This window comes from Mizuhopecten yessoensis, unplaced genomic scaffold (assembly GCF_002113885.1).
Source record: "Mizuhopecten yessoensis strain PY_sf001 unplaced genomic scaffold, ASM211388v2 scaffold10985, whole genome shotgun sequence".
NCBI lineage: Eukaryota > Metazoa > Mollusca > Bivalvia > Pectinida > Pectinidae > Mizuhopecten > Mizuhopecten yessoensis.
In genome coordinates, this window is record NW_018408820.1 from 768006 (window position 1) to 787386 (window position 19381).

At 37.7% G+C, this 19381-nt stretch overlaps 1 protein-coding gene across 12 annotated transcripts in view; it reads left to right on the forward strand.

The window, feature by feature from the left end:
* LOC110464321 (RNA-binding motif, single-stranded-interacting protein 2-like) overlaps positions 1-19381 on the forward strand; it is a 268575-nt gene that overhangs the window by 151275 nt on the left and 97919 nt on the right. Inside the window, exon 1 of one of the 12 annotated variants that reach the window (XM_021519485.1) lies at positions 15598-15731. The exons of 9 other annotated variants lie outside the window; for them this stretch is intronic. In XM_021519485.1, the coding sequence (XP_021375160.1) occupies positions 15672-15731 (60 nt within the window). In that variant the 5' untranslated portion in view covers positions 15598-15671. Of the gene's footprint in view, positions 1-15597; positions 15732-19381 lie in introns of those variants that run through there. 2 more of the 12 variants (XM_021519488.1, XM_021519486.1) reach the window with 2 other exon arrangements.

Sequence of the window (19381 nt, forward strand, 5' to 3'; positions counted from 1 at the left end):
AACTTAACAAACAGTTTATAAACATACTGTATAGGCACTCCTGAGTATGGTGCTAATTCCAAGGTGCTAAGTTATGACAACCACTAAATAGTTTCTATTCAGTTCTGAGTTTGAATCTTCTGGTTTGAGAGGGTATCGGTTCAGCCCTCAATGAGAGGCCTACGACTGGATTATCTGTGCCCTGATACTTGTATATGTAATATGTGCCTACAGACATAGTAGGGGGCCCTCTTCTCATTACATCGTTATGAGTACATTGGGGTCTGAAGTGTGTATCCCCTCAGTATATAGATCCCTTCACGAGATTACCCTGTTGGGGAGGGGCTGAAATTATGTCATTAAGGTAGCTATAGACATACCTGTACAGGTGCTACTGTACGGCCAGGTGTAGGTCTGTAACACCTGAGTAACGACATACCTATGTATGAATACCTGTATTATAGTAACCCTGTGCTGAAGATCTTTAACACCTATCTCCGGAGAAACGGATCATCGACTGACCCGCGGAGAAGCGGTGGTAAACACCGGCAGGTCGAGCACCTGTTACTAAACTCTGGGACAAAACACATGTATCTGGACAAAACGAAACGTCAGACATCTGAAAACGTAACAAGTACTCAAACACGGGGAATTAAGGTCAAAATACAATAACAATTGTCAGGATTTTTCATATAAGCGGAGAAAAGGGGATGAAGAGCTTTAGTTCTGGTTCAAACCTCGGAGGATCTGTCTGTTGTTAAATTAGGCTTGAATTCCACAAAAGCTCAACAGAAATCTGATTTTATAGAACATACAGTTAAGGACAAGAGGACATGATGGGATACAGAGACACACAAATTTCACACTGAGCTTTCCGCCTATAAGCAGAACATGTTGATGAATTTTAAACAGATTTTGTCTGAAATCTCGGTTGTTTGTGTGTAGTGTTGTCGTGTTTCCCCGCTGATTCCTCTTCATTATCATAACAAGAAAAATCAGTCCATTTAGAAAATACAATCTTCAGCATATACACCCTTTCAACGACATAAGTGCCTGTTGAGTTCCCGTAAAGAAAACAATTTTAATATATATTCATATTTCATATAAACTATCTTCAGTGACAAAGAGGCCTTTCATTTGTTAATGGGAGAAATTTTCACGGTCCAACATACGTCTATTCATACTTGTTGCTGATATGGAAATTTATGGGACACCGTCTTGTGAGGAAAGTGTTTGGAAAGATATGATTTTGAAAAAAAACACTGGTTCCTTTTTAAAATAAATTTCCATAATACTTGTGCACAAACATGCGAGTTTGTAGGAAATTTCAGTACATCTATGGGTTCGCTCAATCATGAGATGGAATGTCAAATGGCTAAAGTTATTTTTGTTCTACTTTAAAGTGACATGTAAGGCCCTCTCCTGTGCTATGTAAAGTCTGGGACAATTTTAGAACAAAAGGTCCACAGTACAGAAGTTTATGGTAGCCTCAAACTTGGTTTCTGCTGCTGATGGATGAAATTTCATTCTTAACTACATCTTTTTTTTTTTTTTTTTTTTTTTTTTTTTTTTTTCCTTTTGGTTTTTTTTTTTTAATTTCAGCTCTTGATGGCGTCATTCACAAACCGTTATACCTGGTGAGGATCGAACAGGAAACTGAGTGCTTGTACTGAAACATTTTGTAGTGTTTTATGAGCTAACATGACTTACAGCAGCAGCTGATGTAAACTTGAAATATCACGCTCTAACTAGAGGAAAANCAAGAGAAGATAACTGCAATACGCAAAGACGGAATTGAATGTAAAACAAAGAATTATATAAACAAGGTTCATTTGGATGCCAATTGTGCTCCATATGCAGACATTTAGCACCAACACGGAGCTGAAAGCCATTTTGAAAGGCAAGGAACCTTCTAAAATTCGAAAATCAGCGGTTTTTTCATATTTTTTTTCATCAAAAAGTTTTGGGTTGGGGGGTAAAAACCTAGGGTTAGTCGGGAACCCTAAACAGACATTTTTGTTTTGGCCCTATCAGTTGATTATAATAAGCAGGCAATGCTGCACTGATGATACAGCTTAAAATATTTCAGATAATCAAATTTGGTTATGACAAGATAAAGATATGCGGTTAAACCTGTATTCATCGACCACCTATTGGAAGTCCATACATATGTCTCCTACAGCAGGTGGTCTCTTAGTAAAGGTTCAGTGAAGTTTGTTTGTTGGTGGTTTAACGTCCTAGCAACAGCCAGGGTCATAGGAGGACGGGTGTCTAGGGAGAAACAACAGCAAGGGTCATAGGATGAGATGTGCTTAGGGAGAAACAACAGCCAGGATCATAGGAGGACGGGTGCCAAGGGAGAAACAACAGCCAGGCTCATAGGAGGACGGGTGTCTAGGGAGAAACAACAGACAGGGTCATAGGAGGATGTGTGCCTTGGGAGAAACAACAGCCAGGATCATAGGAGGTCGGGTGCCTAGGGAGAACCAACAGCCAGCATCATAGGAGGACGGGTGCATAGGGAGAAACCACAGCAAGGGTGATAGGAGGACGCGTGCCTAGGGAGAAACAACAGACAGGGTCATAGGAGGATGTGTGCCTTGGGAGAAACAACAGCCAGTGTCATAGGAGGACGGGTGTCTAGGGAGAAACAACAGCCAGGTTCATAGGAGGACGGGTGTCTAGGGAGAAACAACAGCAAGGGTCATAGGATGAGATGTGCTTAGGGAGAAACAACAGCAAGGGTCATAGGATGAGATGTGCTTAGGGAGAAACAACAGCAAGGGTCATAGGATGAGATGTGCTTAGGGAGAAACAACAGCAAGGGTCATAGGATGAGATGTGCTTAGGGAGAAACAACAGCCAGGGTCATAGGAGGATGGGTGCCTAGGGAGAAGCAACAGCCAGGGTCATAGTATTCTCTGTTTTATCTCTAGCCAAGAAGAGTTCAAATTGAAATATTTTTATTTTACAAAACCCCAACATCTTCACCGAGGGATTCAGTAACCAAACCTCTCGATGATAAAGCAGGGCTCTTCACCAGTGTTCATAATATTTGTTATGTTAGTCACTTTTCTCCAGCACTTACTCCCTAAAATGCCTGTGGCGTATATAATTGTCTTTGCATGAAAATGAAGGAAATAATATTAGTAAATTAACTTTTTGATAAGTATACAGTTCAAATCTATGTGACTCCACATTAATACTGATATTATTAATCATTAGCATTTTTAGCGAAATCAACGGAACATTCGCTACCATGTCCCATGAGGCGTGGGAATGATAATGAATAATTGCAAAATGGTTTATATATATACCTCATTTGAAAGTTAAATTTGAACAAATATTTTAAAATGCTTCAAATTTCAACCATAGAATTTAGAAATTTAGCATGCACAGACACCTAACTTGTCTTATCTTGTCTTGTCAGATAGGGTTTTTCACATTAGACGGCTAACCCGGGCCAGATGTTGTATAGCTATGTCTGTTCAGTGTTCACATGAATATTCCCAGCATGCAACATATGATATCATGTGACATTTCCCAGCATGCTTTCCAATTTATTTCAACAAAATTTATAGTGTTATTTGTGATTTTGTAGTTTGAACTAATGGAATGTTAAAAAAGTAGCTAAGATAAATGAATGGATTTGTACAAAGTATTTCTCACTGACTACCAACTGCATTTACATAGAAACAGATTAATGGAAGCAATATTTGAAAGATGCAATGGCGTTTGGGGTGATAAAAGTGACGTATGTGTTACCTAATGGATTCACTAGCTAGCACAAACCGGTTCTCAAACAGAATGACATTGCGATCAGATCGTTTGTTTGATAGATATTGAATCTGTTTCTAGTACTGGAATCTTTGTTGACACTGATATGGTATGTGATCATTCACAACCCTAATACAGAAATTGCATGTTTATAACAAGTGAAAATCTAAAGGTCATTTAGTGATTACAATAAAAAAAAAGTACACCAGAGGGCATGAAAGTGATTTTATTATTTGTAATGGGAAATATATATCTACACTAAATCCTATACCATCGACACCACATTGATCCTATTTAAGCACGAGCATTCAATCATAAAAGTCAGGTTTGGTTCCCTGGTAACGGGTAGGTGTGGAGTTCGAATCTTGGCGTCTGTGGATATAAAATAACTTTATTTATTTTACAACAATTATGAAACAAGTTATCGCAACTTATATTAATCACTCTTGTTGGCCCGGATGTTAGCGTGTGGGGGGTCTTAATGTGGGAGGAAACTGGAGTACCTGGAGAAAACCCACGTGGTCGGTCAGGTGACCCCAATACCTCTTCACGTCCAATCGGGGAATCAAACCCTGGTCGTCTTGGTGAAAGGCAAGTGCGCTATCCACTGCACCACCTGACCAACTGACCACCTGACCACCTGACCACCCTGTGGATAATCCTTGAGGTTCTTGAAATAAATTGTACAGATATCATTCTGGTGCAGGCCTTCCATACTAATTATCTGTTTCTTATGATGCTTGAATGTCTGACTGAAAATGAAAGAAAACATTTGCTCAGAAAGCTATGACTAATATCATCAAAAACAACAAATTGCAAGATGCATCATGTCAAATTGTTGTTTTTTCTGCATTAACTATTAACCCAGATAACCGTTTTCAAGAGGTTGGTCTTTGTTTTATACAAACATAGATTATAAGTGATGTTTGTATCCGTGAGCAAGCTTGATTAAGACATTCAATTATAGATACAACTTTTATGAGTTAACTTTTCAATGGTACCACAACAGTTTATCCCATACATGAACTATTGGTTTGATAATTTGACCATTCTACAGTGGAGAGTTATGTCCCTTATCAGCAATATTATCGGCTAATTAAACAGATAACATTTTATACTCCAGAGTGAGGGTCAGAGGTCCCAAGGGTCAGAGGTCACCGGGTTTGCATTCATGATTTGTTAGCATGTGTTGAACATAGTTAGTAATACTGTTGACAAGTTGATAAGGTAATCGCGTTATAGTCGGAAGATTTCAGACTCATACAAGACCTAATTCTCGAGTTAGTACTGGACGTATACATATAAAGACATCAACAGGGAATTCTTGTTACCATAGTGATGTACCTAAGTCAACATCAGCATCAACAACAGGTGGCTGCCCCCCTTATCCTGGTAAGATTATGTCTAAGACAGTGTCTTCTCTTCCTGAAAAGCTGTAAACCTTGAGCTTTAGTATAATGTATATTGATTTAGTGTGTCTTGGCTTTGAGTTTTCAATCAGCTTTGGAGAATTTGGGACTGTTCAGTACTGTGGAGTCAATGCTTAGAGATTGACCTTTCAAATTTTGAGGGAGTAGAAAAACGGGATGGCTTCATGGGGGAAAAAAGTCCTGAAATAAAACACTTCAAATGACCCCTGTGTAAAAGAAAATCAGAGAATAAAGGTCATAGTTGAAGCATATGGACATATGCTGATTTTGATTATAAAAAAGTATATTAATTAAAACAAGGGACCCTATCAAGTATGGTATTACTTGATTTTACCAGCCACAAGCAAGCAACCTGGAAGAGTATTATGAATTATGTAATAAGTGATACTTGATTTTCTAATTAGAATTTGGATACAAATACCTGAAAGCTAGTACCGTGATAAGCAATTAATATTTGTGAGACTATCAGTGGTATGGTTTATCAGTAACATTACTCTTATGGGGGAGGTCTATCCTCTTCTGTGTTCATTTCAGATTATGCAAATTAAGTGAAATTTCTAACCTGTTTTCACAGTCCGCATCTTCTCTTTATCATGGAAATAAAACAGAATATATGAAAAGTTTTATGTGTTTTTAAGATTTTGACCTTGAGTGTCCTCCAGCAAAGATTATGTCTTGTCCTCCAAGTTGCCATGACAATAGGGAGTGTCGGAGTAGACATACCTGTAGCATAGTTAGAGGGAGTTAAAATAGCTTGTCGAGGGGTAGGGCAGCGTTGTCGTCGTGGTTGTGGCAGTAACATTGATCGGTACACTTAAGGTAGTTGTCGTAAGATGGGTCACCGGGTGGGTGCCATCTTCCCACTCACCACATGTTTCTGTTAGTGCCTGTTGCCCAGAGATAGTTCAGTTAAATAAATAATATTTTACACTTATAGATGGTTACATATAAAAGGTCCCAAAAACACCCTCGGGTTGTGGTGAATCTTATAAAAACATCGTCTGGTGTCACTATTTATCATCAGATGGGCATCAGAAATCTAGGTCACCGCGTGTCAAGTTTATATATATACATGTACACTTTGGTTTGAACTTTTTTTTTTTTTTGTCAGACTATGAATGTTCTTTCTTTTTTTTGTCAGACTATGAATGTTCAAACTTGTAATGAGGTCAATTTTATGAGATAGAAATCCTACAAGAAAAGTTTACGGCCACATGATAACTCTTTATACAATCTGACATTATAATTAACTCTATATTGTGCGAAGATTTCTCTAACTAACACCTACCAATGTTATCAGAACTGCACAATTGGTTTTTTCATAGCAATGCTGGTGAGATAGACTCTATGTGAATAACAAAGGTGATAGCTGCTTCACGTTCAAAGCCAAAAGATCGTTACTTACTCTGCAGCGGTAATGTTTTTCTTGACAGCGCTGATACAGTCTTTTATAGTCTAAAGTACTAAAACACTTGTAAAACTGAAGAAAATTTAAACATTTTTCATTCTATTCATACACTATAACTTTGTTAAACTGCTTACATATTTTAAGAGAAATTCTGACTTAATAAAAAAAAATTGGCAATGAGTTCAGGGAAATGTTTATAGGTTTTTTAAGAAATTGAGAAAAAGAAACCTTGAAAGATGTCGGCAGTAAGCCAGGTGGCATATGGAACGAGGGACATTATATTGAGATTTATAAATCAAAATTAATGTAGCGGATGTGTTACAGTGATTCTTTCGACATCCTACAGGATATATTGCATGAAATTTGTTTGGGGACGTTAACTCCTTTGAAACATTTATGGAGGATACTACAATTTAATGAATTTGAATTATTACGTGCAAGTTTTACCAGACATTTGTCAACAAAGGTTGGTTTTCCCCTCCCGGGGCACCATATATAACTGAATAATGTCATGTGATAATTACTAGCTTGTTGCTATTGGCAACTTCCAAACTGAAACTAGAACTAATAATGTTGTGATAACCCATTATAGTACATTTGATTTTAATGTTTAAAAAAAAAAAAAAAAATGACATTTACAATAAATCAATAAAAGCCTTTATGATAAAAAGCGATTCAAACTTTATCGGTTTTGAGGATCGTATGAAATTTATCGTATAATGTCGGCACCTTCAAGCCTATCAATGCTATCATGCTGGCTCGGCAGATTAAAGGGAAATGAAAAAAAGTACAACAGTTCTCCTTGAATTACAGTCCGTCATAAACTTTTAATAATGCCAAGCAAGGTGACAGCCACGAGTTAAAGAAAGTCCAGTACAATCTCATGGGCGCAAGAAATAATTGGATCGCCATTACGATAGACCGTAAAATCACAATATGTCACTATATGTAGATAAGTAAGTACTGACAGTGCTGGAAAACAGAAATTAGATGTACAATTAAACATATTGTTTCCACAAAGTCCTAATTGAAAATTCAACTATCGGAAACAAAATCATTCAAATATATATATATCTGTAATTTGATGCCAAGTCATTTCCTATTTAACCATTGTGTACAGATTTCATTGATTGAGAGAGGAAATTGCCTTTAAATTTGGACATTTAAACTAAACGGGTTCAAGGATTTATTTTGAAACTGATATGAATTTGGTTTTGATATATTTCTCTTCAGTTGATGATAGACTTTTGATTTGAATGTTGAAGTGTCAACTCCAAAACGTAGTAAACAGATTTTCTTTCAGTTAGTCTACTTTTAAAATTGTGAATAATGTTCAAAATGGCTTTATTGCAAAAATAGATTAACATTTAATTATAGATATTCCTTACATTGATGTATGAGAATTAATTCTCAGGGCACTGGATATCCCAAGATCACTTGCGGCTTGATTGCTTTTGAAAGATTTTTGTTTTATAGGTGATTCAGGTCTCTCTGGGCAGGTGGTTTATCTAGGAGATGTTCTCTTTAAAGAGGTAGTTTTATAGACAGGTAGAATTTATTGAGATGTTGTCTGTAGACAAATGATCTTATATTACAGATAAGTCAGTGGTCTTTATAGACAGGTAGACTTAATAAGAAATAAGTCAGTGGTTTGTATAGACAGGTGGACTATATAGAGGCGTATTCTATAGACAAATTGTCTTAAATTATAGATAGTTCAGTGGTTTTTATAGACAGGTAGACCTTTTTGAGGTGAATTCTATAGACAAACAATCTTATATAAGAAATAAGTCAGTGGTCTTTATAGACAGGTAAAACTGTATTTGAGTGACGGTTATCAGTAGATATCATCTTTATGGAAACTGACCTTTATAATAAGTTATCTTTTCTAACTGTGGTCAAAATAAAGAAGTTGACTTTATAGAAAATGATCGAAATGAACAGCATGTCTTTAGACATTGTTTTTATGAACAGTTGCCTTTTATAGATAATAGCTTTTATGAACAGCTTATGTTAGATCTATTCATGGTGAGCCAATAGTTTATAAGTCTATGAGGATTCAAAAGTAAAAATTGGTATGAAATTGTGAGTCTTTCCAAGATAGGACACTACTTGGTAAATGTGTTTTTTGTGGAGAAATTTTCAAATATTTTTGATAATTTTTTTATTTATTTTTTAAATACCTTTCATCAATGATAGATTAACATTATTTTATGTATCAAAAGATCTATTATGGACAAAGCGAACAGAATAAAAAAAAGGTTGTCCATATCCGTGGAGGCATCCATACATGAAATAGCTGGTCGAGATTTATGCTAATTGTTGGTAGATTACGATACCCTTAAACAGACTGGAGACCTAGTGACAGGGTTAGTCAGCTCTCAAGGGCTTTAGGGAACAGCAAACAATGACGATTGGATGACCACACAAATATTCTGACCACTCCGACCTGTCAACGATGTTAAAATCCTTATCAAACTGACCATGATACTTGATAGATAGTGATATTTCTGTCCGCCAGTTTTGTTAAGGTCTTTCTTTTTCTTTTATTTGTTCAAATACTGTCTCTCCAAAGATAAATAGAGGTCATTGCGAGATATATCAACATACATGCAATAGTTGGAATTCCCTATTAGTACGGCGTATAGCTGGATTGACCAGTAGGAGATAGAAGAGCCTGCAGTAATTAAATGCCTATCCTGTTCTAGGGTTGTTTGTCCCATTAAGCCTATATATCGGGGCAGATAAAACCACTCATTCAGAAATCCTTCCAAACAATATTCAAATGGCCCTCCTATTGAAACGACATAGACCATTAGTCCAATATATACAAAATCTCGTCCTTACCAGATAAAAGTGGTCATTGAGCGAAATCCTCCGAATAATGGGTCAATCTATCCATCTGACAATTAATACAACAAAACTGCCGGCCGACAGGTCTCTGGGTTAAGTATAGTTTAATCCGTTGATTGCCTTGCCCTTTCTGTCCCTAGATACTAAGAAGATAGCTCACCTGTATTGCAATCAGATTAGTCCCTCTCACCTGTGCCCCATTAAATCACCTACTTCATTTTCCTTCCTATCTACGTAGGACCAAATTCATTCCAAATGAGATTTATACATTTGTTCCCGTCAGAATTTGAAACATGAAAATCCCAAATGTAATCCCGAAATTTAATGCCAAGAGGAATTTGTTTTATTTCAAATTCTGCTTACAGTTGAACAAAAAATTTAAACTCTTGGTTTTCTTTATAGATGCTTTATATTCAGAATTATACAAGAAAATCTTCCTACATTCTTAGAGATTGGAGAAAAGTGGATTTATGCTTCAATACGCTATCAATTTGCACTTTCGCAATTCATGAAAAGCATTATCATAATTCCATCTCACTGTAGGAATGACTCCCCCTCCCCTCCCCCTCACATACAAACATACACACTTCATTCACTTTATTTAAAAATAGTACTGCATGTTGTTGTCTGCATTTCGGAATTTCCAACACAAACATACTTCAGGGTTTACCTGGTTTTGACAAAAAGGCTTGTACCTTCTGTACAGCAAAGCACTTCATCAACGCCACCTGGTGTCCAAGGCTAGGGTTCCGAAACTTTGTAAGTCCTCGATCACAAAAATGTCATTTGCGTTATGCCTAGACTTATGTAATTAAGTTTTTCAAGCGATCAGATCTTTTCAAGAATATAAGCAAGTCATCTTCAAAATAGGTCATTGAATATATCCAAAGTAAAATTCTCAGTTATGTATTCTAAAATATGTTTTTTCAAATTCACGGATCACTTTTAATGAAAACATAGGTTTAAAATAGATTTGTTCATTTAATTTGATTTTTCAGTCAACAATGGTAGATATTTCTGTAATAGATGAATCATCCTTCGTTTTCCAGTTTTCCATTCTTCTTTCATACAGAAATAGACCAAGATATTGTTGTACTGTACTTGTTCGAAATGGTGACAAAATATCTGGTACCATTGGCGTTTAATAAATCATCCGCAGGAAAATATTGATCAGTATTTGACTACCGTCTTGTTTTTCTGGGACGTCGTGGTTGTCTAGAAATATGATACCAACCCTTCATACTGCCAAGATCGCAGAAATACCAATGCCAACTTTCTCTCAATCAGCATTGCAAATTTCTGATGGAGTCGTTTAACTATGCCAAACCCCATCTTTATTGCTGTTTGTAACAAATCTTTACATATTTTATTCCCAGGAATTGAATCTTAATTCTGTGCTTCCTCAGAAACGGAGAGTTTTCAGCTGAGAATTCCTTACTTTAATGTCTAAGAATTTGTTTTAAGACCTTGCAGAGGAAAACAGTTTCTGTATATATTTGAATTCTTAGAATTTAACCTTGATTTGTTCTTTCTCCGATATATTCGACGTAGATTTCTTGACTTTACAGGGATTTGTTTCAGGATGTTCTTTTAGAAATGTTCAGTAAGAATCTGTTTTATGTAAATCTTCTGTATTGGTGCAGGGACACAAATCGTTGTATGTGGTATTAATCGGAAACATGACTGTATATCGGAGGATTTTGATTAGGTTCATTTGAAATACATTAATACATATATATATGGTAATGAAGCGAAACAACAAAACTAGAAAATCAGCTCAGGAGAAAGATATTCGGGAATTACACACAGGCTTTCATTGGTACAAGACTTACTCAAAATTTCTTTCAAGCAGCAGAAGAAACTAATTTGTGTAAGGCAATAAATATTTCTCAAAAGACTATAATGATATCATGAATATTGTTGTAAGGCATCAGTAGTCATTCAATTAGGTAATTACCGATCTGGAATTTGTGGTGGCGTGTTCACCAACAGTAAAAGCCAAGAGTATTGCATGTGCTGGAGAGTAACCGGGAGAATGTTTGGGAGGGGATTTCTGCCACATGACCCAAGCTGACACATACTCACATTAACCCGCCGTGGGCTTAATTCTGTAATTAATTGATTGACATGTGTCCAAAAATGTCATTAGGTTCTAATTAAAATCTTGATCGCTGCATTGCAGACGTAAACGTGTTGCTTCAAGTCTCCCGTCAGAATGGCAGATCAATGTCTAAATATCACGGTGAAACATTGCCCCCCCCCCACAAAAGGTTAGAATGATTTATCCATTTCGAATGGAAACAAGACCCAAAATCAATTACACAGGAAAGAAAATGTCTATGTGGTTCAACAAACGGCTTGATTCATACTAAAATTACAACACATTGCGAGGATAATTGATGGTTATTGTGATTTGTACGACAAGCTTGCAGCGATTATAAAGCAGAATATGTTTTTTAACCTGGGTTGATATGGAGCATACAAAAAACAGAACAAGATATCACATTGGTATTGAAATGGGTAGTTAAAAGAAACGAAGTATAGGGCAATATATCTCTCTAGCTGTAGCTATGGGAACCATGTCATTAAAGTTTAAAGCGTGTTATTCAAGGAGAAAAGAAATATGAAATATATATCAATTCAAAAGAATAACTTTGAAAAAAGAATTTGATCTTAACTTGGCTCAAAGTTTTGATTATTGAAATGACGTGAACATTACACGGAAAATATTTCGTTCATTGTGTTATGAAGTTTCTTTGAGAGATTCTTGATGTCAGTACAACCAAGCATATCATATATGTGTGTATAGCGTAATTGCTCCTTTCACATCCAGCCATTCATTGATCACTTTGCTCATCCAACCGGGGTGGTGCGCGTAACCGTGGCGTTTGTAAACGAGATCATTTCACACTCTCGTCACAAATCTTGGCAAAATATTTCTTTCGTAATGGACAAAAGAATTATTTGAGTCTATGTAAAAGATATATATTGAGCATCAGCGTTGTCATTGGAGAGGAACAAGGTCTAATATGTACACTAGTGTGTGGCCTAACTGGTGGACCCGGATATCTGGGGTGAAAGGTGATCCTTGGGTGGAAAGGTGATCCCTGGGGGGGAGTGGGGTTGAACTCTGTTTTGAACTTAGCTGTAAGGTAATGGACGTGAATCTGGAGATCTGACAGCAAACAAGACCATCCGGCCTTGTTGGTCCTTTTCCTTGGCACCCACCTGTATGATGTACGTCTGTCACATAATCAAGAATATCAAATATGTGTATTTAGGATCTCCTCTCCCCCCACCCCCCCTCCCCAAAAAAAATTTGAATGATATAATTCAAAAGCAATCCAAAGCATATTTTCTAATCCTAACCGAAAAATGTACTTAATATTACAATGATTGCCCAAAAGGACCAATAGCTTTGAAAATTTTATGTAATGTGAATAAGGAATAGTGTTGCACGGGGTGCATAATGAATGTCACTTCAGCACAAATTGGTGTAATGTTCAACGATATGCACAAGGAATGCATGTTGATGCCTGTCCTTTTGGTGAATTTTCTTCCTCCTGATAAATCTGGGTTTTTTGGGAGGGTGGGGGGGATTTGGAGCACATTGCATCACAGCCATGTCTTCAAGTTTTCCCTTTTGCATCTCAATTTATAATCCTTTAATACTCCTAGATTGTTAATTCTTATCAGAGTCATGTAGTACTCATATTTAAGTTATGTTTTTCTAAGTCCAAGGGAAAGGACGTTTATCCATGACCTTGTCTCCAGCAGAAGTTGACAGTTTGCATTAATCGAGGCTAATGAAAGCTTGGAGAACAAATATTTGTCGTCTCTACTTGGGATTGTTGGTTTTGACAATTGCTTGTAGAACATTTCCAATTAATAGCGGTATCCATGACAACACAAAATTTGCGATAACACAACATCTATAAATAGGTGTGATGTATATATTGGCCGTTGTTACTAGGCCAATGGTTTGATTGTAGGAAATACAACACAGATAACTACACTAAGTGATTTCTATTGTAACCAAAATTCAATCTTTTTTGCTAATGGATTATTGGGAAATGAATGCTTGTTTTCTCACGGATATTAGATTTTCATGTCATCATGTGTCAGTTACAGACTGTGTGGAGAAGAACTGCACCTCGTACACATGCAGAACCACACAATCACTTATCTTTACTTTCCATTCCCTGAAATCGCCATGGGATATTCTATTGAGCAATTAAATCATAATAAGCATTATTTTGCTATCATTTAGAAAATTATGTTACCATACTAGGCTTCTGATCATTATGGAAGACCAACACAGAAAATAACCGCAAGAATGGAAAATGATTGGTCAATTTTATTGATTGCGCTTTTGAAAGGTGAAATCCCTACAGGACAAGGGTTTGATGGACTATGTCAGGAAACCTTTTGTTTTGCATCTGACAGCTACTGTTTTACAGATTGAGACATGACTGTCCATCTCATGCCTCCTGTAACTCTGTGCCCTATATTCAGGGCCTTTTGAAATGTTCCCCAGTTGCCTGATGTAAGCATTTCTTTCGGAACACCTCTTCTCTATACAAATAAAAGCCTTTTGACGCCTCTTCGCTTTTTCCATACAGGCTCTTTTTTAACTTTGCTGGTTTGATTTACTGGACCACAGAAGAATTCTCAGAAACACTGAATGAAAATGATATCATTTCTAAACTTGACTTTTTATTTACCAGAAAGTATTAAAAGAAATAGTTAAGCTGTTAACTTCATTTTGAAATGAAATACAAAAACAGAAGTGCCATGGGGATGGTGTAGACACATGTCAGCTAGAGCAGCTATGTGTCGTTTCCCCACCATTACAGCTAGACTGGCTAGGTCCTTTGGCTTGCATGAGGGAGAGAGGGGTTGAACATTTAGCAAACATATTAGTAGACTCGTCCAAGTCACATTGTTATACATGTTTGGAAATATCTAACGTTTAACTTATGATAATTGAGATCATTTTATTACTGAAGATTATTTTGTCATTGGTCCATGGCCACCAACCATCAGGAATGAGACATCAATTGCCATGAATTAGCTCATAGGTGTAATGTGTGTGTGAAAAAAAAAATTGGCAGGGGAGACAACCTTCGAGAGGGGAGACAACTATTGTCCTGCCTTATTTATTCCTTCCACTTGTTTCTTGGTTATATTTATCTCAGCGAAATATATTGGATTTTGTTACTAGTTTAACCTCAATAAAAGAAACATCAAAAAGTAGTTATCTTATCAATATTGGATGGAGTTGTTTAATACTCAAGTTACGTATTTCTTATTATGTTATTTTAGGGATAACTAACTTTAAAGTACTGTGCAATAACTCAAAACTTCAATACAATTTGTTGGTGTAATCAGATTTAAATAACATAACAGGGCTACTTGCTAGGTATTGTACGCACTTATATCTTTATTTTATAAATTTATGCATCGTTCTTTGTGTAATGAATTGACAATTTGTACATCTTAATTTTCCAGGCAGTAAAGTTCTTTTGTATGAATTCATTGATAGGTGTAATAGGTGTTTTGGGGAAAATACACATTGCTTATAGGGATTTAGCCTTTTCGCAAGACTGAATAGCAGTGCCAAACAGGTTTAAAGATCTTGTTTGTGTTTAGTCTGCATATATAATAGCTTTTTGGAATTCAGCAGGTATAGCTTCGTTTACTCCATTTTTCGTTTTTCCAGATCTTATCATTTTAATTCGCAGTTAATCTAGAGAGGAGATCTATGCAGCTCTCTACTGAATATTTCCAGAGAACCACCAGGGCGCCTGAATCTCTGAATATAAGATATTCAGTGTCCTTTTTAACTGCTCGCTGTTTAACATAACTGGTGTACATGTTGCAAGAAATTAATACTTTTAAAATATATCAAGTATCATGAAACCGGCTCCAAATCCCCTTATTGTAATATTAGTAAGACTAGGAAGTGTCTTTCAATTATGTGGTTTTCCTTTATTAGATCAACCTGTTCACCCCTGGTTTTGATCGTATATAGACATGTATACATATCATTGCTTTGGTTGGATTAGTCTAAACTCCTGTGTGGGGTTCGAAGGTTGATCGACGCAGAGATTTTCTCCTGAGAAGGCCCCTCTTGGCTAGAGAGAAGTTTTTATTGCCTCTGAATATACTTGACAAGTTTTACACCATATGATCAGTGTATATAGACCCATACTGTACCCAGCATGCATGAAGAGACCTTGCAGTTCCTGTATGGTACCAAGCGTGTGCCAGATCCATCTCAGGTAGCTATTCTCCGCAATTATTTAGTCATTAATTTAGTTTATACTTCTAATTAATGTCTTAACTTTTCTGACTTGGTCTTATAGAAATATCTATGCTTGTGTTGATATAGAATCGAGGGAAACTCGGGAACGAGATTGTAACATTACATCTATATATACAGCTAGTGTGTGCTAACTTATACAGTAGTTATATAGTCAAGTATCTATAGCTTTGAAATGTTGATATAAACAGCAGATATAGAATAAACTATTCTGTATCTAATATCTTGTGATATATTTATATTACTCCAGGTGACCAGTTGTAAATTATATAACCGTTGTATTGATATATTTGCACTATAGGGATGTACACTGTGCAGTGTGTGTATTTATTGTACGTTACGTAAGGCGATGATTGTGAATTATTTAACCTTTGCAAAAGCGTAGAGTAATATGTCAATATTTATATTGTAACGCAAACTAACACCAAGTTATGTCGAGAGGAAGTGTATAAAATTATCGTAAGCCTGATTTGGTTTTTATTCCACGTTTTTGGTTGGCGTTGTTGGGAGTGGATGGTGTCAGCCCAGATGTTGATTGCACTTACGGTATACCCAGTGTATGTGTGTGTATTTAAAGTTCAATGAAATCTACACCGAACCATAGAAGGGATACAGACCAGAGACTGTGGTCTGTGATAAGAGTATAATGTTGTAATTGAAAACCAGAAACGGCAAAGAAATGTTGTTATGAAATTCTTACTTGTTCATATGTGTCTATGGTGGTAGCTGAATCTGGAGGGTTATTTTTCAAATATCTTAAGCTTGGCATGGCCTTCCATCTTGAATTTTTAATAATTCAGTACATACTTAAAAGGACATTTTCGTTTTCTGGAAGGGTTATTTTTCAAATTTCTTACGCTTGGCATGGCCTTCCATCTTGAATTTTTAATAATTCAGTACATACTTAAAAGGACATTTTCATTTTGGAGGTCATTTTGAAGGTGACCTTGGATGTTGTCTTAGAGGTCATGGAATGTTAAAATAACTTTAGGCATTCAAATAGTAAAACGACACCATTGAGAGAGAATTTCCTTCGCAGCTAGACATACATTCAAATTTTCATCTGTCAAAGGTAATCTGGAGTCACCATCTTAATTTTTATTTTGCGCGTTTGCTGCATCAGTTTGCATGCTTTGGGGCCTGTTGACCTTTTTGTCTATGTCATTGTTTTGGACTAGGGCCCCAAAGGTGATTTGCAGCATTTCAGGGCGTGTGTGATTTGTTCATCCCTGGGGCTTGTGTGTGGTACATATACAGTAACAGGCCATTAGTGGCACAGCTACAAACTTAGTACTTGGCTACAATCATGTCACCTGCACCATTTGGGCTGTAGATTATGGCTTAGCCCATATTGCAGTGGTCAGTCACCTCAGACCTGAGCCTCTGTCTAGAACTGACCAACAGGAGGCCAATCATGTACACTTATTGACCACATATGTTAGTAGTATGACAAGTGTGTTTGACCTGAGGCCGTGCTAGTAGAGTGGACGGCTAACCTGTCTGTTTCTGTCATTTATTTTTCTATTACCAAGACAGTGGACAAGGAGGCCTGTGATTTATCTGACCAGACACTTTCAGGTTCGGTTGCTTGTAAACATTAAGAACAGTCCAGTCCATAACTCTCTTGATCACAATGGGGCTGGACTTTGCCAGTCTGGCTAAGTCTCCTTCATCACCTGCCATTCTATGTAATGTCTGTCTCTTCGACCCAACCCGACCCAACCCGACCCAACCCATTAAAAGAGGCCATAACAACAGAAACTTAATAATCAATCTTCATAAGCGCATGCCATTTGTAAGTATGTAAGAAGTTAAACCAGTGTCAGATCTAGAGTCTAATGAACAGGGGTAGAGGGGGCGATCCAAAGTCTGATGGACGGGGGTAGAGGGGGTGATCTAGAGTCTGATGGGGGGTGGGTAGAGACGGTGATGCAGAGACTAATGAAAGGGGGTAGAGGGGGGCAATCCAGAGTCTGATGGATGGGGGTAGAGGGAGTGATCCAGAGTTTAATGAATGGGGGTAGAGGGGTCAATCCAGAGTCTGATGGATGGAGGTAGAGGGGTCAATCCAGAGTCTGATGGATGGAGGTAGAGGGATCAATCCAGAGTCTGATGGATGGGGGTAGAGGGGTCAATCCAGAGTTTGATGAATGGGGGTAGAGGGGGCGATCCAAAGTCTGATGGACGGGGGTAGAGGGGGTGATCCAGAGTTTAATGAATGGGGGGAGAGGGGTCAATCCAGAGTTTGATGGATGGGGGTAGAGGGAGTGATCCAGAGTTTAATGAATGGGGGGAGAGGGGTCAATCCAGAGTCGGATGATTGGGGTAGAGGGGGTGATCCAGAGTTTAATGAATGGGGGTAGAGGGGTCAATCCATCAGACTCTGGATGGTGGTAGAGGGGCCAACCCAGGGTCTGATGATTGGGGTAGACGGGTCAATCCAGAGTCTAATGGATGGGGGTAGAGGGAGTGATCCAGAGTTAAATGAATGGGGGTAGAGGGGTCAATCCATCAGACTCTGGATTGACCCGTCTACCCCAATCATCAGACCCTGGGTTGGCCCCTCTACCACCATCCATCAGACTCTGGATTGGCCCCTCTACCACCATCCAGAGTCTGATGGATGGGGGTAGAGGGGGCGATCAGAGTCTGATGGATGGAGGTAGATGGGCGATCCAGTCTGATTGATTGGGGTAGAGGGGGCAATCCAGAGTCTGATGGATTGGGGTGGAGGGGGCAATCTAGAGTCTGATGGATTAGGGTAGAGAGGGTAATTTAGAGTCTGATGGATGGGAGTAGAGGGGGCAATTCAGAGTCTGATTGATGGGGGTAGAGGGGGTAATCTAGAGTCTGATGGATGGGAGTAGAGGGGGCGATTCAGAGTCTGATTGATGGGGGTAGAGGAGATGGAATCTTTAAGCTTAGAAACACCCTAGATCACCCATTGTCCATTGTCATAATTAATCACCAGACATAGATAGATGTGGAACATGGGGAGATATTAATAAATATTGGATATGATAATGATTGAAATAAAATATTAATTTTTATTTATATGAGTGTTTGAAAATTGAAGATAAATTGCTTTTTGTTGTCGTTAAAGGTGAAGGCCAGTTTCGACAATCTTCATGGCTTTTGCCAAGAACAAGAGAAATGAAACTAATACTTGTGAAATACAATCTTCTTTATAATCAGATAATTATTGCTATCAAAATTCAATAGTCTTGTGTTTGTGTGATATAAGAGGGAACACCATGGCTTGATGAAGTTGAAAAGGACCGAAATGGCCTGAGTTCTAGGGATCTGAATTTACTACATCCCCTCCTGTTGGCCTATAACTTCAAGGGACCTGTCGTAACTACATCTCCCTCTCCCAGGGACCTGTTGCTACATATTCCCCCTTTCCCCTTGTCTTGGCTAGACTCCCAAGAACCTGTAGCCTCTCCCCCCTCCTTTTGGCCTGACTCCCAGGGACCTAGCCTAACTCCTAAGGACATGTAGTAACTACCTCCCCCTCCCATTAATTTAACTCCCAGGGACCTGTAGCCTCATATTCCCCCTTTCCCCTTGCCTTGGCTAGACTCCCAAGAACATGTAGCCTCTCCCCCC